Here is a 21,904-nt window from a genome sequence, read left to right on the forward strand (position 1 = left end):
ATTGATAATTTTACAGCTAATCAATAAGTAATGTGAGGGATTGAGAGTGAATTCAAATAAAAAGGTTAGTTTGGGAAGAGCTGAGCATTCAAGCTGGGGAGAAGTGGATGAAGAAAGCGAAAATGTAATGTTAATAATAATAATAATAATATTTGTTAAACACCTAAGTGCGAGCAGTGGGACAGATACAAGATAATCAGGTCAGACACAGTCCTTGCATGGTGTTCTTTTTTTTTTAATGGCATTTATTAAGTGCTTTCTATGTGCAAAGTACTGTTCTAAGTGCTGGGGAGGTGGAGGTTACAAGGTGATCAGGTTGTCCCACGGGGGGCTCCCAGTCTTAATCCCCATTTTACAGATGAGGTCACTGAGGCACAGAGAAGTTAAGTGACTTGCCCAAAGTCACACAGCTGACAATTGGCGGAGCTAGGATATGAACCCACGACCTCTGACTCCAAAGCCCATGCTCTTTCCATTGAGCCACGCTGCTTCACACTCTAAATAGGAATTCCCATTTTACAGATGAGGAAACTGAGGCCCAGAGATAATACATGACTTCCCTAGGTTACACAACAGGTAGAGGCAGGATTAGAACCCAGGTCCCTTGACTCCCAAACCCGTGCTCTTTCCAGGAGGTCACACAGCTTCTCAGTCAGTCCAGGACAAGAGCCATTTCATAGAACTCTTACCAGACTAGAGGCAGTCAGTCTTTTCTGTCTTGTTTCTTCCCAATATTATTGAATTTTACTTTGTCCTTACAGCTTACCTTGTCCAGAGGCTTTCTTCTTCCCTTAACTTTGCCTAACTGAAATATCTTATAAATATTTTTTCTCATGTTCATGTACCCCCTGATGTCATCTCCAGACATTGAATATATGTGTTTTTGTTTTTAAACTGTCTGCCGTGTTTTCTGTAAGGTGAATCAGTTTTGCACTTCAGTCTTATCTATTTATTTTTCTCCCACTAGAAGTGCCACTTGACAACAGAACAACTTCATTATCAAGCTCTTATCACACAGAAATATTAGACATTCAAGTACTAAAGGTCTCACCTGTAATACAGAATTTATTTTCATGAACTATTAAAGAGAATTTTAACTCATCTTCGTCTTCTGTAGGTTTGCATGGAAATACTGAAGAAATATGTAAATATAAATGAGCCATGCTTACTACGACGAGCAGGTATGCAACACTAAATTTTATTCCAGGTACAGTTATTGCAGTCACTTGTAGGTCTGTTTAGATGCAGTAAGGCTTTTTTTATATAAAATGAATATTTTCCTCAAGTACAGGAGAGGCAAAAATTCCCAGGAGAAAGGCGAAGAATTGAATCTGTTGTGAAATCTCTCTTATAGGGAATGTAATGTAGGAGCAGTTTGGGCTCTTAGGTGTAACTTCTACGTTTCTGAAAGCTGCAGTCCACAGTGCTCTGCACATAGTAAGCGCTCAATAAATACGATTGATTGATTGATTGATTGATTGGGTGTTTGAAGTTGCTGAAACTAGGCCACCAGTTGATTCTGCCAAGAGCAATGATCCATAACACCAGTTATAGTCTCATGGTACCTCAAAACTATAATTTTTGGCGCAGAATCTAGACCTGACCCAATCTGAAATTAGTACAAGGCCAATAAGCTCCATATATCCAGCCATATCTGACATCGGGGCTGAGGGAAAAAGAATCCTAATACATAATGCCTTGCACAGGAGTGTTTGTTTCTGTTGTCTCACCAGGATTGATGGTCCCAGTGAGAACACAGGGATTTTAGCAAGTACATATTACAAGCCAGAACTGGGGCCATGGAAAAGCAAAGTGACTTGCCTCACTAGAAAAGTATAAACGACCCCACTCCAATCCTGATTTGCTGTTTCATGGCTTAAACCAAAGACCAGGATTAAACAGCGATTCACATCTCTCTCAGAGAATCCCAAAGGAGCCAAGATTCATTCATTCATTCATTCATTCAATCGTATTTATTGAGCACTTACTGTGTGCAGAGCACTGTACTAAGCGCTTGGGAAGCACAGGTTGGCAACATACAGAGACGGTCCCTACCCAACAACGACTCAGAGTCTAGAAGGGGGAGACAGACAACAAAACAAAACTTGTGGACTGGTGTCAAGCCACTGCATGCAGAGCATCGTACTAAGCATTTGGAAGAACCTACCCTCAAAGTGCTTACGCCAATCTCCCAAGCGCTTAGTACACACTAAGAACTCAATCAATATTTATTGAGGGATTTATTGGCTGATTAGGGGCGGTGACACCCCCGTCACTGTTAACCGTAACTAGAGATTCAGTGGGCCGCCTCCACCAACCCTTCTTTCTAATTAAATGAGGGCTTGTTGTGGAGGCCTGTACTCTCAGAGAGAGCCCTCTCTGCTTTCCCTCCATCCTCTTTTTTACATCTGCATGATCGCTGGACACCATCCCAATCCCACCCCCGCCAGCCATGAAAGGGCCCGTGTTACCACTACCGGCATCTGTTAAATGGGAGGATGGAGAACCACCGCCCCCATTCAAAGCCTTACTGAAGGCACATACCTTCCAGGAGGCCTCCCCTCAAAGCACTCACTTTCCTCTTCTCCCACTTCCCTCTGCATCACCCTGACTTGATCCTTTCCGATGGTTCCGAAGGCCCTTCTCCACTTTGATTTTGAAGCGTTCTCAGATAGTTCTCAGTCATTCCCTCCTCTCATCCCTTCACCACAGCTTAGCCTTCCCAAGATAGACTTCTTCAGGACATTTAAGGGTCACCTGAGACCATTGGATAGAAAACGGGTCTGAGAGTAGGAAGAACCTGGATTCTAATCCTGGCTCCTCCACCTGTCTGCTTTGTGACCGTGGACAAGTCACTTCGTTTAGATTAGATTGTAAAACCAATGTGGAACAAGGACTGGTTCTAATATAATTAGATGGTATCTACTCTTCTGCTTGGCGTAGAGTAAGAATTTAAATACTACAATTATTGTCTGCTGTGTGACCTTGGACAAGTCACTTCCCTTCTCTGAGCCTTAATTACCTCATCTATAAAATAGGTATTAAGACTGTGAGCCCCATATGGACAGGGATTATGTCCAACTTGATTAGCTTGTTTCTAAACCAATGCTTAGTACAGTGCCTGACACATAGTAAGTGCATAATAAATACCATTTTAAAAACCCCGAACTTCCAGAATGGTTAGAGGGAACCCCAGGGAGGTTAGTTAATCTGTCATGCTGGAAAGCTGACTGGCAGTTTTTCTGCAGCAAGACTGGGAAATTTTGTGTTCTCCTGCCCCATTTGATGGTATTAGATCAGAATTAAGAAATATATGCCTCCTATTTGATAACTGAAATGGGATCACTGTTTGACATCCCCCACACCACAGACATTAATGCCACGAACACATTGGAGGCTTTAAAATCCCGGACTGTCAATTAGTACCTTTCACTAATAACAATAGTAATAATATTAGTGGTATTTGTTAAACGCTTACTATGTGCCAGGCACTGTAGTAAGAACTGGGGCGGATACAAGCAAATTGGGTTGGACAGAGTCCTTGTCCCACATGGGGCTCACAGTCTCAAACCCCATTTTACAGATGAGGTAACTGAGGCTCAGAGAGGTGAAGTGACTTGTCCAAGGTCACACAGCAGATGATAATTGTAGTATTTAAATTCTTACTATATGTCCAGCAGAAAAGTAGATACAATCCCTGTTTTACAGATGAGGAAACTGAGGCACGGAGAAGTTCAGTGACTTGTCCAAGATCACACAGCAGGCAAATGGCAGAGGCAGGTTTAGAGCACTAAATACTATTACGACTACTACTCCCAGTCATGTGCTCTGCTGGTCATACTGCATCTCCACCAGTTCACACGTAGGAATCATAATTTTTCAGGATTTTAGCTTTGTACTTTGTTTTAAGATGTCCAAGGTAAATAATTCAAGATGTTACATCTGAAAATCAAATTAATTTGATCTGTTTTAATTTTTAGTAAACATATTTGTGGATTTCTATGGAGAGTGTCCTCCTGGAATATATTTTGATTTACAAGTGCTAAATGATCTTCTGCTTTACTTACTCGACCATGGTTTTTTGAAAAAGCTATTTCAGGTAGTGAACATCAGCATAATGATTAAAATGTTGGTAAGTGACACTGAAAGATTTTGAAAGATCTATCTTTTTCATAATATTTTGTTATTGCATGACTCATCTTTTTTGCTAAGTGGAAAAGTGTTATTGAAGAGTATATTAAAATTAGAGAACGTTAAAATATACTACAATGGTGACGATATTAAAGCAGAAATAAAGCATATCTCTTTGTTTTCCAGCCGGCTATAAAGATATTTCTGAAAGTTTTTGAATATGTGGCATCTATGAATTTGAAATATGCTATACCTTCTTTAGTTGATACCCTTCATAAGGTATGTCTGTAACTCACTTTTTCTTTTTCCTCTTTTGTGATATTGCAAGTCGTTGTTTTCCTACTTATTTTGTAAACTCTAACTTCTATTTTATTTTTACACTTGAGTATACCTTTACTTCCCATTGGATGTCACAGTATTCTCCTTTGAGAAAACCCCTTGCTCTGTTTAAATAACCTTGACCTAATGAAAGCAGATAAGAAAAGGCATCCTCTAGATATGGACCAGCAATTTTGTTTCTCATTCTGCCTGCCTTCATGTTAAAGAAAAAACTCTCTTTAAGCATTTGAAGGCTGGGAAGCAAAAGATAGGAGTAAGATATCTGTTTCTGCACCATACAAGAAATGCATTACTGGGACAAACCCGAAATTCAGGTTGCTTAGAGAATCCACGCAATTGTTGCCATCCTTAAAATCCAGCCTAGTGTTTAGAACTGACCCATCCATGCATCCAAAATGTTTTCTCCTCTGTATCCCTAGCTTTGCCTTCAGGAATACCTTATGGACCACATTAGATCTTAAGAAATGCCCTCACCCTGAGTATTGTATTTTGAATTTGGATAAGAATTAATTTTTTAAAAACTAGACCTGAGATAGTGGGGGAAATTGATAGATCTCAGGGCATATCAGAAAAGTAGTAGATCATCTTGGTTATTGGGGAAAATAAAAGGGACAGGAGAGAGAGACAAAATTTGAGTGGCAAATAGGCTTCACCTCCTCCTCCTCCCTGCCCAGGGGCATGAAAAATAGACTGTCTCAGGTGTACATATTAGTAGTCTTTTTATTCCCTTCCATCATTTTATCTTCCCTCATCTCTCTTTCATATACAGCATTAACAGAAATTTGCTTTGGAAAACATTTATATGCCTTGTATTATAAACATATTTTTTCCTTTCCTTTACAGCTTATTGAAGCGGGAATGGTTCTTGATTCTGAAAACTTTAACTACGTTATCAGTGTTTTACACCAATTGCAAGCCTCCAAACAGCATATAAATGCTATATTGGAAATGAAATCGAGGTGAGAGCGCTTTGTAAGTTTGTGTGTGTGTTTGTGTACTTGTACAGATATGGAAGCTGAAATTTTACCTACAGTTTTCCCCTATTACATATTCGCACATTTACCCCACTATCCCCTTTGTCCTCCCCTTCCCCTACCCCGTTATATACATATTCACTGTCATACATGCTTACACAGCCTTTCGTATTATTTTGGACACTGAGAGTATCCATTAGTGAGTGGTGCATGCACTTCAGTTTTTCTCTCATTGTAGTCCCCCCACATCTCTCCCAAAAAAGGTACGATAGCAAATGCAAGGCAACACAATGTCTCCTCTCTGCTCCCCAGTCCTTCCACATCTACCATCCCTCACCCTCCGAGAGTCAGCAGTGGCAACAAATTTAGAACTCTGATAAGCAGAATTTGCCCAGACCACCAGTTGAGCTTAAGCCAGTACCCAGGAATCCAGTATCCCTAATGCATTTTGGATCTTGGAACTGCAAAGAGTGCGTGAAGTTGTGCCCATCAGGCAGAATGCAATTGTTCATGCAAATTTATCTCTACGAATACAAGGAACTGTAATTCCAGGACTTAAAGGGAGATCCCTATGGGGGAATATTTACCCCATGTGACTGCATCACATGCATTCACCATACTGCAGCCCACCATCTTGAACTCAGTTGTAAATGACAAAAACTCCTCATTCGCAGCTTCAAGGCTGTCCATCACCTCGCCCCCTCCTACCTCACCTCCCTTCTTTCCTTCTCCAGCCCAGCCCGCACCCTCTGCTCCTCTACTGCTAACCTCCTCACTGTGCCTCATACTCACCTGTCCCGCCGTCAACCCCTGGCCCATATCCTCCCCCTGGCCTGGAATGCCCTCCCTCTGCACATCCGCCAAGCTAGTTCTCTTCCTCCCTTCAAAGCCCTACTGAGAGCTCACCTCCTCCAGGAGGCCTTCCCAGACTGAGCCCCCTCCTTCCTCTCCCCTTCCTCCCCCTCCCCATCACCCCTGCCTTACCTCCTTCCCCTCCTCACAGCACCTGTATATATGTATGTATGTTTGTACATATTTATTACTCTATTTTACTTGTACATATTTATTCTATTTATTTTATTTTGTTAATATGTTTTGTTTTGTTTTCTGTCTCCCCCTTCTAGACTGTGAACCCACTGTTGGGTAGGGACCGTCTCTATATGTTGCCAACTTGTACTTCCCAAGCGCTTAGTACAGTGCTCTGCACACAGTATGCGCTCAGTAAATACTATTAAATGAATGAATGAATAAAATGGAGAGACACGCTAGGGAGCTACTTGAGCTAGACCCAAACCCAACTTAGTAGACCACACTGACCTGTAGGGCCAAATGAATTTGGGACCAACAGGCTCTCTGCAGTGCATTCTTAAAGAGCAGCTCTGTGCGCTAGTGCACACCACCATTCTCTTTCAAGCTGACGGTGATAGCAGCAAAATTGAATTTATTTTGCTATAAAAAAAATCAAGTCCCAATGAAGTATGTGAGGACCATGCTAGAGTAGATCAGTTTCCAGCTTCTGGTTCATTCATTCAGTCGTATTTATTGAGCGCTTACTGTGTGCAGAGCACTGTACTAAGCGCTTGGGAAGTACAAGTTGGCAACTTATAGAGACGGTCCCTACACAACAACGGGCTCACAGTCTAGAAGGGGGAGACAGACAACAAAACAAAACATGTGGACAGGTGTCAAGTCATCCGAATAAATCGAAATAAAGCTAGATTCATTCATTCATTCATTCATTCAATTGTGTTTATTGAGCGCTTACTGTGTGCAGAGCATTGTATTAAGCTCTTGGGAAGTACAAGTTGGCAACATATAGAGACGGTCCCTACCCAACAGCGGGCTTACAGTCTAGAAGGGGGAGATAGACAACAAAACAAAACATATTAACAAAATAAATAGAATAGTAAATATGTACAAGTAAAATAGAGTAATAGATCTGTACAAATAATAAGGGAATGATTCTCCAGGCACACATTCCTGACCACTTACTTACAGCAAGAGCTTAAATCAGTCAATCATATTTACTGCGTGCTTACTGTATGCAGAGCACTGTATTAAGCCTTTGGAGGAATGCAGTTTAACAGAGTTGGTAGACATGTTCCCTGCCCACAACGAGCTTAGAGTCTAGAGATGAGTTTACAGTCTAGAGACTAATTATTGCTATTAATATTATTATTATTATTATTATTATTATTATTATGGCATTTGTTAAGTGCTTACTATGTGCCAAGCACTGTTCTAAGCGCTAGACTAATCCAAACATACAAGCACACTCAGTATGTAGCTTGAAGTGCCCTCCATAAAAGCAAGATGGTGATTATTAGGTGGACACGCAGAGAGACAGGACAGCCAATGTCCACAGAAAATTTCTCTCCATGCACCAGCAGTAGAGCACGGAGAAGGAATTAACTCATCTGCCTCACTGAGCCGCATGAGCTGCTGTGGGAGACAGAACAGTACCCGTAAAGAGACCATTTGGTGACAACAAACATTAGTTAACAGACAATGAAGACAAGTATAGTTGCTCTACTACCCTGAAACGAGCTGTCTTTCCTTCATGTGCTAGATGCACATCATTAACAAAAGAAATAGAATAGTAAATATGTACCAGTACAATAAATCTGTACAAACATATATACAGGTGCTGTGGATAGGGGAAGGAGGTAGGGTGGGGGGTTAGGGAAGAGGAGAGGAAAAAGGGGGCTCAGCCTGGGAAGGCCTCCTGGAGGAGGTGAGCTCTCAATAGGGCTTTGAAGGGAGGAAGAGAGCTAGCTTGGCGAATGTGCAGAGGGAGGGCAAGAAGACAGTTATTATCATTATTGTTGTTATTATATTATTATGGTATTTCTTAAAACACTAGTGTGTGCCAAACACTGGGCTAGGTACAAAGGTAATCAGATCCCATATAGGGCTCTCAGTCTAAATAAGAAAGAGAACAGGTATTGAATCCCCATATTGCTGATGATGTACATATTTATTACTCTATTTATTTATTTTTTTTACTTGTACATAGCTATTCTATTTATTTTATTTTGTTAGTATGTTTGGTTTTGTTCTCTGTCTCCCCCTTTTAGACTGTGAGCCCACTGTTGGGTAGGGACTTTCCCTATATGTTGCCAATTTGTACTTCCCAAGCGCTTAGTACAGTGCTCTGCACATAGTAAGCGCTCAATAAATGCGATTGATGATGATGATGAGGGAACTGAAGCTCAGAGAAGTTAAGTGACTTGCCCAAGGTCATACAGCAGGCAAATGGTGAAGGCAGGATTAGAACCCAGAGCCTCTGACTCCCAGGCCTGTGTTTTTTCTACACTGCTTATCTGACCATGCTACTTCTCTCCCTTTCTAGTGGCTCTGGAACATCCCAGTACGTAATATCAATCCAGTTGTAGTTATTGAGTGCTTACAGTGTACAGAAATACTAAGGGCGTAGGGAAGTACAGTACAGCAGAGCTGGTAAACACAGTCCCTGCCCACAAGGAGTTTACAGTCTAGACAGGAGACAGACATAAATATAAATAATAATAATGCATAAATTGTGATCACCCCACAGGTGTGTTTAATGTTTAATCTTTACCCTCTGGGTGGGCTGGTAAATCTTCAAATTCTCTCTGGATGGGCTGGGAAATGGATTGGCTCCAGGGCCCAGTTGGAGTTCTCGGCCTTTATAGAAGGTCCCAGAGAGGCCAGAAAAAGCAAAATCTTAGGATATCCCTCCCCTAAGTGGATGTGGCCGTAAACTGGTCTCACTTTGGGGGCCTATCAGCTGAGGTAGGGAGAAATGGCCAGAGTGGTTCTAAACTGAAGCAAATTGTCTGAATCACTTTCACACTGGCTAGTAGCATTTAAAGTCTTGCAAGTTGGCTGTTCAGCTGACATATGCTCCATTGATATGGAGGAGTTTATTTTTCACTTAAAACAATCCAGTCTGTCATTTTTGTGACCGCCCTTCTTTCTATATTTTATCAAAGGCAACATCAAATTGACATTGGAAATATACAGCTTCTTTCAGGTGATCCGTGGCATCCCACAGATACAGAAATTCAATTTCATTCCATCCCCCTTGTCTTACATCCTTCCCTTCCCCACAGCACCTGTATATATGTATATATGTTTGTACATATTTATTACTCTATTTTTTTTACTTGTACATATCTGTTCTATTAATTTTATTTTGTTAGTATGTTTGGTTTTGTTCTCTGTCTCCCCCTTTTAGACTGTGAGCCCACTGTTGGGTAGGGACTGTCTCTATATGTTGCCAACTTGTACTTCCCAAGCGCTTAGTACAGTGCTGTGCACACAGTAAATGCTCAATAGATACGATTGATTGATTGATTGATTGACTGTACTATAGATGTCTATAAACCATTTTTCAGGGATTTGATGTACAAACTCAAAGACCACCTAAATCAAACTCCTTGTTTTCCTTTTTTCCTCATTTAAACAGTTACTTCTGGACCTAGAATAACTTCTGAGCTAAATAGTCTGCCTATACATTCTAAAAAAAAATTGAAAGCCTCTGTGAATTAATGGGCATATTTTAGCAAATGCTCTCTCTTTTAGCAAATGCACTTTATAGCCAAAATAAGTATTTGGGGAAATGAGAAGCATTTGAATTGAACGTGATGGGAGAATAGGAGAAGACACTGTGGTGATGTGACCGGGCATTTATTATAGCACTGTGTGGCTTGCAGGAATGCTTATTTTAAAAGCTTGTTTTCAAGCAGAATCAAGGAATCCTACTTCATCTTTACTTCATGCTTTGTGCTTTTTTTGGTTTTAAACAACTGTATATTTCATCTGGTGTACCAGAAATTTTATACTATTTCAAGTGATTTTTAACCATCTTCATCAGAACCCCTTTATTTTGCAATTGAGACAATAATTGATATGTTGTAAGGGGAATACTTTATCTGAAGTTAATATTTTGATACCAAATTAAATGTATCTATTGATGGAAGTATTTGCAAATTAATTTTCTAAAATATTGTCACTCGAGCCCAAGATAAATGTCATCATGATGTTTGTATACCGCTCTCGATATAATACAACATAAATTACCCTGCACTTTGGGATACTAAAAAAAACATTTGTCTCCAGTCTTTGGATTATATGATAACTAACAAATAAACTGGAATTAATGGTAACTGTTTTGTTAGTGAACAGAAGAATAACTTTTATCTCTTGTTTAAGGCTACGGCTGAAACAGTTTTCAAAGAGCTGGATTTACGATTTAGATTTAGCTATAGCTGAAATAAAGGTATGGCACTTGTAATTTTTCTAAAATATACTGCCTGTGTTATAGTTAAGTGATTTTTCTGCTTCAAAACATTTGAGTAGTAGCTGTTTTTTAATAAAAAGCTTTGGGTTGGATGTGGTGGAGAATGTACATTTGCAGAATAATATTTTGTAATTGCCCAGAAAAAAAAACCCTCACTAATTTGGGGTATTGGGGTGTGGTGAGAGGTAAGGGAATCCTTTCAATATCTCTGTAATAGATTTTTTTAAGATTGGCAGGGAAGGGTGATTAGATTATTTCCAAATTAGATGCTTGCATTGCTTTCCCTTTCTCTTTCTTTCAGTGGGTTGACGCCAACTCACAACTGCCATAGCAGGCCTCCTCTGGAGCTTCCTTTTTATGACAAAGGAAAGCTCAGTCGTATAGAGCAGTGGCCCCTGCTGCTGGGGGTTGCCGACTGGAGGTTCAGCCCCCAAAGAGAGGGAAGGAACAGGATTCCAGGGAAGCAACAACAGTCCTAGGAGGGCACTGATTCATGTTAGTAGGGAAAGCTCAGCAGTGTGAGTGTGAGGTTATTTCTTTGATAAACAAAACCCAATTCCGTCTGCATCATCTAGCAGAAAAGGTAGCAGCTCTGCCAGCTACCTTTCTACAGTCAGTTCGATAATGTGGGGGTTATCTTCCTGATGAATTATCCCATGTTAAGGAAAACCCGTGTTTTAATACTCTCCATGTCCAGTGTCGCTGACAAGCACAAAGCCATTTTTTTTCCAGCATGTGGTGTTCTATCCAGTCAGACCTGGATTGTCATAAGAATGTTCCCTGATTTTGCCTTCGCGTTCTGTCCGAAATGTGTAGCGAAAACACATGTACTGGTAGAACTGAATATGTTTTGGTTTGAAGAGGGATTAACTATAGCCTCATTCACATATGCAGGGCCCAAATCAGTGTGAATTTTGAATTAGTGACATCTGAATTAATGAGCTAAATTTATTGACTCAAAAAATAAATTATTGAAAAGGAGACATTTTCAGATCTAAAAAATCCAGCCCACTACCTGCTGAGCCTTATTTCAAGTAACAGAATTTCCCTATTCTTCACGTGGAGGTTGGAAAAATCTAGGAGGAGATTAGAACAGACACCACTCAGTCAGCTTGCCAGACTCGTGCATGTACACCCCGCTTAGTGACACACAAAAAATTGCTGTCACTGAGTAGCAGGAGCAAAGAATAGAGCCCACATCCATCACAGCTGCTGGGTTCCCAGTATTTCCACCGGTGCTCAGTGTAACTTACAAGAGCCATGGCTGTAGCCTGTAGTAATAATAATAATGATGGTATTTGTTAAGCACTTACTATGTGCAAAGCACTGTTCTAAGCGCCGGGGAGGTTACAAGGTGATCAGGTTGTCCCCGGGGGGGCTCACAGTTTTAATCCCCATTTTACAGATGAGGTACAGAGAAGTTAAGTGACTTGCCCAAAGTCACACAGCTGACAGTTGGTAGAGCCGGGATTTGAACCCATGACCTCTGACTCCAAAGCCAGTGCTCTTTCCACTGAGCCACGCTGCTTCTTACATATTCTTACCTGCTTCTGCACATGCCAGTTGGCTTATTACATGGCTTCCCACCACCATCACCTCTGCCATCCTAGCCTGCGCTGCCAGAATCTGGAGGGAGACTGAGGTAAAGACCATGACGTAGTGGTGGACAGAAAAGAGAGATGCTAATAATTCTCTTCAAGACTTGAGTGACCCCAATAAGTATTTTTCCCTAAGAGGAAAGGCCAGAGGGCTCTTCCTGTGCCAAGTTCACCTGATTTATTCACTTTGCCTTGGGGAAAACCAGGGAAGGCAAGAGACCCAGGGAAACAAAGTTTCACATATCAATATATGATACATAAATTTAAATAGGTAAAAATGGTTTGAATGGCAGGAGTGCCAAGCGTAACAGTGGAGTTAATATAAACTTGTGGCTATGTATGAGCTGCTCAATTTTTAAACATTTTTCCTACACACAAATCATGTTTAGATGATCCTGAAAAGACGTTTTACAGCCTTTTAAAAAAAGGCTTTAAATAAAGTAGGGACTTCATAAATAATGATGGGGACGGTCGCAATGGCTCTGTAATACGTAGATCCCTGAGATCTATGAGTCGATGAATCGAACTGCTTGTTTGTCAATTATATTTTATGTAGTGTGGTATTATATCTTTGGTCCTTTTTAACAGCATTGTAAAGAAAAGGGTGACTGGACTACGCTTGGAAATCTATATATGACTATAAGAATGAAATATGAAAAATTTTCTGATCTTAAGAGATTTTCTGTTTGTACTGCTGAAATGTTTACAGAAGACTGTACAAAGGAGAGACCAGATGTTGTTCCTTTTTGTGAATTTGCCGAAACAGGTAAAATTTCACTTCTGTTGCAAATTACATAATACCAAAGTGGGATGATGCATTTTGGCAGGAATGGATAGCTCGCCGTACTGTTTCCAATGCTATGTACTTATTCTCCAGGTGAAAATATTTCAGATTTCATGCAACTCATGCTGTAGCCTTTCCTACGTATATTATCACTTTAAATGACAGAGAAGTACACATAAATAGGGAGTTAAATATTTTGTTCTCTTAAAATCAAGACTCTTCAGGACTGATTAAAAGATTCAGAATTAATACTAGAACTGGAGCTAATTGTTCTCATTGAAGTAAAATCACTTTAAAGTAGAAGCTAACCCCTCAACAAACTCTCCAATAACAGTTGAAGTCAAAAGTGAAATATAGTGTTGATAGTACCTTTCAAAGCATTGCCGTAAATTTACTCTAAGAGAATAGTTTTTACATAGTTTCGGAGCTGCTACTCATATTCTGCTACTAACGGCTGTATTTTTCTTTTCAGTTGGTAAGGATCTACAAAATAGTGGAATAGATAAAACCTTTTTAGGAAGAATTGGAATTAATGTGATGTACGCCTATCACAAATCGCTGCAGTGGACCAAGGTATTTTATTGAGTGGTTTGGTCTGGGGCAGAAAGTGGCGGTCTTAAAAATGTGGCAGTTGACACTTAAATCACTGATATAAAAGCAGTTAACTATGAGTGACTAAAAATTGTTCCCAGTTGAGCTAGTATCCCTTAGGTAGGTGGGTGGGTGTCATCCATAGTGCTGACCTTACTGGAAAAGTCCAAATCTACAGTTAAACCTGGGAAGCGACATTTCTCTGGGGCACCCAAGCTCTCTGCATCAGTCCTCCTCCAGTATTTACAAGAAATTTCAGCTGGTTCCTCTAGACTGTAGCTCTCTGTGGGCAAGGAACTTGTCTGCCGATTTTGTAATGTTGTACTCTCCCAAGCACTTAGTACAGTGCCGTCCACACAGTAAGCACGACACAAATACGATGGATTTTAGCCACATACTATGCTTCATCAGGACACTGCTTAATCCCAGCGCGGAGATATATAGGGAATTTGACATAGAAGACTATTTAAAGCAGCAGCCATCCGTTAAGGATGTCACGCTTAAAAATAGCCAAGCCAATCTGTTCCTGGTTTAGGGATAGCCAACATTCCAGTCCTTGTGCAGGGGGTTTCATGATTCAGTTGTCAGAAAGAAGCTTGGAGCTTAAGGAAAAAGTAATTTATATTCAGCAAGCAGTGAAAGCATGCTGACTTCCCTTATTTTTACAGAGGTAACTCCTGGAGAAAGAGTCTGTTAGTAAAATATATTTGTGCCCTGGTTAAATTTCGTATTCTTATTAACATTTATTTAAAAGCGTGTTGTCAAGAAAAAATAGTGCTACTTGTAAATTCTTGAGTAGCTTTATTTCAAGTAATACCTATTAAATGTCTACTATGTTTGGGACAGATGCTTAATATTGAAAAAGTGGCATTTAGTTCTTAATATGTGCTAAATACTGGGGTAGATATAAGGTTATCAGGTTGCAAGTCTGTGTGGAACAGCCTGTGTTAACTCAGTTTTATCTCCATTGTACATCTGAGAGAACTGAGGCCCTGAGAGGTTACGTGACTTACCGTAGATCACCCAGCAGGCCAGTGGCAGAGCTGGAACGAGAACCCAGGTCCTCTGATTCCCAGTCCCATACACTTTCATTCATTTGTATTTATTGAGCGCTTACTGTGTGTAGAACACTGAACTAAGCGCTTGCGAGATTGAGTGTAACAATAAACAGACACATTCCCTGCCCACAACGAGCAGCCACTCTTTATCTTCGAATTAATACTAATAGTTAAACACATTTCTTGATCTTGTAACATTTAATCTTTGTGAAAAATTGAGAAGTCTATATCTTAATTTTTAGAATAATAACAATTATGGTATTTGTTTAGCATTTGTTAAGCATATATCATGTGCCAAGCACTGTTCTAAGCACTGGCATTTGCCCAGTGAATTTGGTAAAACTAACTCACAATTTTAGTTTAGAAATCAATCAGTGGTATTTATTGAGTACTGAATGTGTGCAATACAGTGCCCTAAGCACTTGGGAGAGTAAAATACAATTGAGTTGGTAGGCACAAACCCTGCCCTCAAAATGCTTGCAATTAGTGGGGAGACTGACTTTAAAATAAATCACGTGTAGAGGAAAACAGTAGCGTTTAAGGATGTGTATACGTGCTGTGTGGATGGGGGTGGTGTGTGTATCAGAGTCTTTAAAAGGTTGAGGCCCAAGTGCATAGGTGACACAGAAAGGGGAGCTAATAAGGTGGAGAAACGAGAAGTTAGGCAGGGCTTCTTGGAAGAGATTATTTTAGTAAGGCTCTGATGATGGGAAGAGCAGTAGTCTGTCGGTTATGAAGCAGGAGGGAGGGCATAAGCAAGGGGTTGGTGGCAAGAGATGAGATTGAGGTACAGTAAGTAGGTTGGTGGTAGTCTCTTTTGCAGGCTCCTCCTCCCCCTCCCATCCCCTTACTGTGGGGGTTCCCCAAGGTTCAGTGCTTGGTCCCCTTCTGTTCTCAATCTACACTCACTCCCTTGGTGACCTCATTCGCTCCCACGGCTTCAACTATCATCTCTACGCTGATGACACCCAGATCTACATCTCTGCCCCTGCTCTCTCCCCCTCCCTCCAGGCTCGCATCTCCTCCTGCCTTCAGGACATCTCCATCTGGATGTCCACCCGCCACCTAAAGCTCAACATGTCGAAGACTGAGCTCCTTGTCTTCCCTCCCAAACCTTGTCCTCTCCCTGACTTTCCCATCTCTGTTGACGGCGCTACCATCCTTCCCGTCTCACAAGCCCGCAACCTTGGTGTCATCCTCGACTCCGCTCTCTCATTCACCCCTCACATCCAAGCCGTCACCAAAACCTGCCAGTCTCAGCTCCGCAACATTGCCAAGATCCGCCCTTTCCTCTCCATCCAAACTGCTACCCTGCTCATTCAAGCTCTCATCCTATCCCGTCTGGACTACTGCACCAGCCTTCTCTCTGATCTCCCATCCTCGTGTCTCTCTCCACTTCAATCCATACTTCATGCTGCTGCCCGGATTATCTTTGTCCAGAAACGCTCTGGGCATATTACTCCCCTCCTCAAAAATCTCCAGTGGCTACCAATCAATCTGCGCATCAGGCAGAAACTCCTCACCCTGGGCTTCAAGGCTGTCCATCACCTCGCCCCCTCCTACCTCACCTCCCTTCTCTCCTTCTACTGCCCAGCCCGCACCCTCCGCTCCTCCGCCACTAATCTCCTCACTGTACCTCGTTCTCGCCTGTCCCGCCATCGACCCCCGGCCCACGTCATCCCCCGGGCCTGGAATGCCCTCCCTCTGCCCCTCCGCCAAGCTAGCTCTCTTCCTCCCTTCAAGGCCCTGCTGAGAGCTCACCTCCTCCAGGAGGCCTTCCCAGACTGAGCCCCTTCCTTCCTCTCCCCCTCGTCCCCCTCTCCATCCCCCCATCTTACCTCCTTCCCTTCCCCATAGCACCTGTATATATGTATATATGGTTGTACATATTTATTACTCTATTTATTTATTTATTTATTTATTTTACTTGTACATTTCTATCCTATTTTATTTTGTTGGTATGTTTGGTTCTGTTCTCTGTCTCCCCCTTTTAGACTGTGAGCCCACTGTTGGGTAGGGACTGTCTCTATGTGTTGCCAATTTGTACTTCCCAAGCGCTTAGTACAGTGCTCTGCACATAGTAAGCACTCAATAAATACGATTGATTGATTGATTGGTGGAGGAGTGAAGTGTGGGGGCTGGGTTGTAGTGGGAGATGAGTGAGGTTAGATAGGGGGAAAACTGAATGAGTGCCTTAAAAGCTAATGGTAAGGAGTTTGTTTGCAGCAATGAATGGGCAACCATTGGAGGTTTTTGAGCAGTAGAGAAATGTGTGCAGAATAGGTTGAATGAGAGATGAGAGAAGTAGAATAATTGTTTTATGGTACTTTGTGGTGTACGAAGGCACGGACTCCGGCTAGGGTAAGCACGAAATCGTTTATTGAGGTAAGCAGCAAGACTTTTATATCTTTCAGTTGCATTCTGTATTTTTCCATGTTCCTGTGTTTATAACTAACACAGCAATTCTGTAACCTTCAAGACCAGTAACAAATAACACCCATCTATGCAAGGCCGTAGGGCCGATAACAAGTAACTCTTGCCTGTACAAGGCTGTGATGACAGAGACCAGCCTTTTGGCCACAGCTCTCCTCTTAGTTCCTTGTAGGTCTTCCTGTGAGCATGGAAGGCTGGGGGGCCTGGCTTACTACTTAGGCCCAGTAATTGATGGGCCAGATGTTAGGTCTGCCACAGTACTTGTTAAGCGCGTATGTGTCAAACGCTGTTCTAAGTGCTGGGGTAGGCACTGGTCAATTAGGTCGGACACAGTCCCTGTCCCTCATGGGGCTCACAGTCTTGAGAACAGATATTGAATCCCCACTTTACAGTTGAGGAAACAGGCACAGAGAAGTTAAGTGATTTGCCCGAGGTCACACGGCTAACAATCGGCAGAGCAGTCGGCAGACTGGGATGAGAACATAGGTCTCCTGACTCCCAAGCACATGCTCTTTCCACTAGGCCACGATTTTGGTCTTGTGAGACAGGGTGGGTGGTCATGTTGTCTAGAGTGGTGAGGAAGTCACAGGGAGGAAAAGAAGAGAAGTTCTGTTTTGGACATACTAAGTTTGAGGTGCCAGTGAGACATCCAGGTAGGTACGTCCCAAAGGCAGGAGGAATTGCAAGACAGCATACAGAGAAGGGTACATACAGGTCGGGGCTGGAGATGTAGATTTGGGAATCATCCTTGTGGTGATAGTAGTTGAAACGGTGGGAGCAAATGAGTTCTCTAAGTGAGTGGGTGTAGATAGAGAATATAGAAAGGGACCTAAAACTAATCATCCTCTTCCAGAGTCCTTGGGATCAGAGGTATGCTCAGAATGGTTCTACCCTGAGGAGCAGGGACCTCACTCTTCCTCCCCATAAAAAACGGCCAGTGGTTAACATGGAACCTATGAGCTATTTCAGTTACTCTGGGTTACAATTTATCTATTGAGAAATGGGCTGAGGTGGAGGATTCTTTGGCCAATTATTCTGTTGTTCTTTACTAAATATCACCCATCTTCCTAAAACAAAATTTCTATGGGTATGTTGCTCTTTTGTACAAAAGAACAACTTTTCAATTTAAAGTAGGAGATTTACCTTGTCTTTATATATTGATTGAGATCGTTTGTTTAGAAAAAGGCGTTGCTAATCTTATTGAAGAAGTTTAAAATATCTACTAATAATTAAGTGCAGTCTTCAAGTGACTTAGTTTGCTAATTAAAAGACTAATCTGAGTTGTATGTTGTGGAAATGGTGACTAACTAAAAAATATAATAATAATAATATTTGTTAGTAATAACTGTGCTATTTGTTAAGCGCTTACTATGTGCCAGGCACTGTACTAACTGCTGGGGTTGATACAGTATAAGCAGATTGGACACAGTATCTACCCCACACGGGGCTCACAGTTTAAGTAGGAGGGAGAGCAATTCTCCAGTATCCACGTTTTTTCCCCCAAAAAAATCTCTGTATCTCACTGCAATCTCCAGCTTTTTCCTCATTTCTGTATCCAAGATCACCAAAGACTTCCACCTGGCCGTAGCTAATAGACTGTTTCTGTATCTGAATCCGCCTCGACCTCTTGGCTCCCTGACTCGGTGGATTACTCTCTGATAGTAATGTTATCTTACCTTGGTTTAACCAAGATGGTTTATCTTGGTGCTCCTCTTGCCTCTCAAGCCAGTCCTCAGTCTCTTTTACCACCTCTTCCTTTGCCTTTCAACTGCCGTGGGGGTCCCCTCAGGCTCTGTTCTGGGTCCCATCTCTTCTCACTTTTGGTCACTCCCTCAGGGAGATTATCTGTTTCTGTAGCTTCATCAGACATTGTCAATCAGTAGTATTTATTGAGTGCTTATTGTGTACAGAGCACTGTAGTGAGCGCTTGGGAGAGCACAGTAAAACAGTTGATAGACATGCGCTGTGCCTGTAATGAGTTTACAGTCTAGAGGGCTAAGCTAGCTCTCTTCCTCCCTTCAAGGCCCTGCTGAGAGCGTCATCCCCCGGGCCTGGAATGCCCTCCCTCTGCCCATCCGCCAAGCTAGCTCTCTTCCTCCCTTCAAGGCCCTGCTGAGAGCTCACCTCCTCCAGGAGGCCTTCCCAGATTGAGCCCCTTCTTTCCTCCCCCCCCTCGTCCCCCTCTCCATCCCCCCGCCTTACCGCCTTCCCCTCCCCACAGCACCTGTATATATGTATATATGGTTGTACATATTTATTACTCTGTTTACTTATTTATTTATTTATTTTACTTGTACATTTCTATCCTACTTATTTTATTTTGTTGGTATGTTTGGTTCTGTTCTCTGTCTCCCCCTTTTAGACTGTGAGCCCACTATCGGGTAGGGACTGTCTCTATGTGATGCCAATTTGTACTTCCCAAGCGCTTAGTACAGTGCTCTGCACATAGTAAGCGCTCAATAAATACGATTGATTGATTGATTGATTGATAGAGGGGACGGCAGATATTAAAAGATGGGGGAAATGGCAGGGTATAAGGATATGTACGTGTGTACTGTGGGGTTGGGGCAGGGTGAACCTCAAGTGCTTAGAGGATACAGATCTGAGTTCATAAAAATGCTTCAATCACAGGATGAGAAGGGGCCACCCTTTTGCAAAGACTCTACCAGAATCAGTATGGCTGGAAAATGCCATTGGCCCGACTTCAGATGAAATTGACCCAACGTGTAAAGATCATATAATACGAATAATACCTGTTTTATTTGTTAGGTGTTACTGTATTTGTGCCAAGCACTGTACCACACACTGGCTTAGAGACAAGACAATCAGATCAGATAGCTACCGCCTTCATGTAGAGACACAAAAATATCTCTCACTAGCCCTATTCCCTCTCCATCTCTTCAGCTCACAGTTCCTTTTGCTTCCAGGACATCTCCACATGGATATCCTTGCAATACTGTGATTTCCATTTGTCAAACTGAACTCATCTTTTCTCCCAAATGACTTTCTCCACCTAACTTTCCCATCACAGTTGACAACACCACCTTCCTCCCTGACTCTGGAGTCCCCACTTTGACAATATCCTTGACTTCTTTCTCTCCATCTACCCATCAGTAATCCTGTCAGTTTTTTTCTCCACATTTTCCAAATTAGACCCTTCTCCATCCCAAAGGCCACCACTCTTGCCCAGGCACTTGACACTGTTAGTTTCTTCAGTGGTCTCACTGCCTCCGGTCTCTCCCCTATAATGTTCATACTTCACAGCGATCCTCTAAGTATCTTTGCATACATTCCTTCTCAAAAACGGTAATTGGTTACCCATTCCTCTTTGCATCAAACTCCTGACCATTGACCTTAAGTCGCTTGCCTGCTGTGTGACCTTGGACAAGTCATTTAACTTATCTGTGCCTGTTTCCTCAAGTGTAAAATGGGGATTACATACCTGTTCTCCCACTGTTGCCTAGTGGAAGTGGTACTGAGCAGTGAGATGGCCAGAAGTCTGGCAACTGACAGGAGGAGGAGAAAGCAAAGACAAATAAGTGTCCTGAATAATCATGCCCTAGATAATTGAAAATTGGCTTTGTCTCTTTTATTGCTCTTTCTGCGGTACTTTGTGACATTTAATCATACGTTTTCTTTATTTTGCTTTAGGGAAGGAAGGTACTAGATAAATTACTTGAACTGCAAATTCATTTCACAACTTTGAAAGGACTTACTGGTCCTGAGATGCTCGCCCCACGGTGCCAAATTGTTAATATTGCGGCAGAAATTTTTCTTAAATGTGGAAGCCTGGATGGTGCGATATGGGTATTGAGGGGTAAGTTCATTTGTATAAGAATCAAGTATAAATGAATGTGACTCAAATTTTTATGTCGCTCTTCATTTTGTGAATAATCTAAAGCTGTTTTAATGGAAGATTTTACAGCCTGGTTTATGATAGATTATTGAAAAAGATCCTAAGCAGCAGATCTACAAAAAGCATGGGGCTTTTTTTCCCCAGAGATGATAAAAAGTGTGCCTGTGCTTAATTATCATATACTTTGGAAAGACTCATGTTCAGGTTCACTTGTTTATGAGGGTCTGGGTTCCTTTTTTTCATTTAAATATGGTATTTGTCATAATGTTTAAAATTCCTTTATATTGAAGGTTATATAGATTCAGGTATGACAGATTGGTTGGGGCAAAGGTAAGTCAAATTTCTCTCTTCTTTTCATTCAGTCCATTCATGAGCTCTGCATTTGAAATCCCTGCTAAGAAATGGGGCAATCATCGGAGCAGTCAGAACAGACATTTGGGGTCTCATCAGGAGAGCAGAAGGCATATGAGGAAGGCTACTCCTGCCCCTCCCTTGGACTTCTTTGGCTCTGCTTAGGAAGCATCAAAGAGACAACAGAGGCATTAGGATTAGAACACTGATGAGTGGGAATACCCATTTCCCTCTCCCACCAGTAATATTGAAAGTGTCACACAACAAAGAAGCAGGTGATCCACCAGAAACCATATACTGCTACTGGCAGAATAAAAGGGAACATCATAGATGATCTTTTCATTATTTATGATTTTTTTTTCCTGAGTGAAAGGTACCCAAAAGGAATGGTATGAAGTACAGCACCTTGCAAGTAGTAGTGAAAGTGAAATTTCCTTTTCCCAAACGCGAGTAGGCATCGCATGCAGGGGAACGTAACTGCCTTGTATGTGAGCCCCAAATGGGA

General features: G+C 41.8%; 1 protein-coding gene across 3 annotated transcripts in view; it reads left to right on the plus strand.

Moving 5' to 3' along the window:
• Positions 1 to 21,904, plus strand: part of TOPAZ1 (testis and ovary specific PAZ domain containing 1) — a 73,152-nt gene that overhangs the window by 30,680 nt on the left and 20,568 nt on the right. For all 3 annotated transcript variants that reach the window (XM_038771058.1, XM_038771066.1, XM_038771076.1), the window contains exons 9-16: positions 1,118 to 1,181; positions 3,981 to 4,132; positions 4,318 to 4,410; positions 5,314 to 5,429; positions 10,641 to 10,707; positions 12,915 to 13,092; positions 13,583 to 13,683; positions 20,844 to 21,009. In XM_038771058.1, coding sequence (XP_038626986.1) covers positions 1,118 to 1,181; positions 3,981 to 4,132; positions 4,318 to 4,410; positions 5,314 to 5,429; positions 10,641 to 10,707; positions 12,915 to 13,092; positions 13,583 to 13,683; positions 20,844 to 21,009 — 937 coding nt within the window. The remainder of the gene's footprint in view (positions 1 to 1,117; positions 1,182 to 3,980; positions 4,133 to 4,317; positions 4,411 to 5,313; positions 5,430 to 10,640; positions 10,708 to 12,914; positions 13,093 to 13,582; positions 13,684 to 20,843; positions 21,010 to 21,904) is intronic.

This window comes from Tachyglossus aculeatus, chromosome 2, assembly GCF_015852505.1.
Source record: "Tachyglossus aculeatus isolate mTacAcu1 chromosome 2, mTacAcu1.pri, whole genome shotgun sequence".
Taxonomy (NCBI): domain Eukaryota; kingdom Metazoa; phylum Chordata; class Mammalia; order Monotremata; family Tachyglossidae; genus Tachyglossus; species Tachyglossus aculeatus.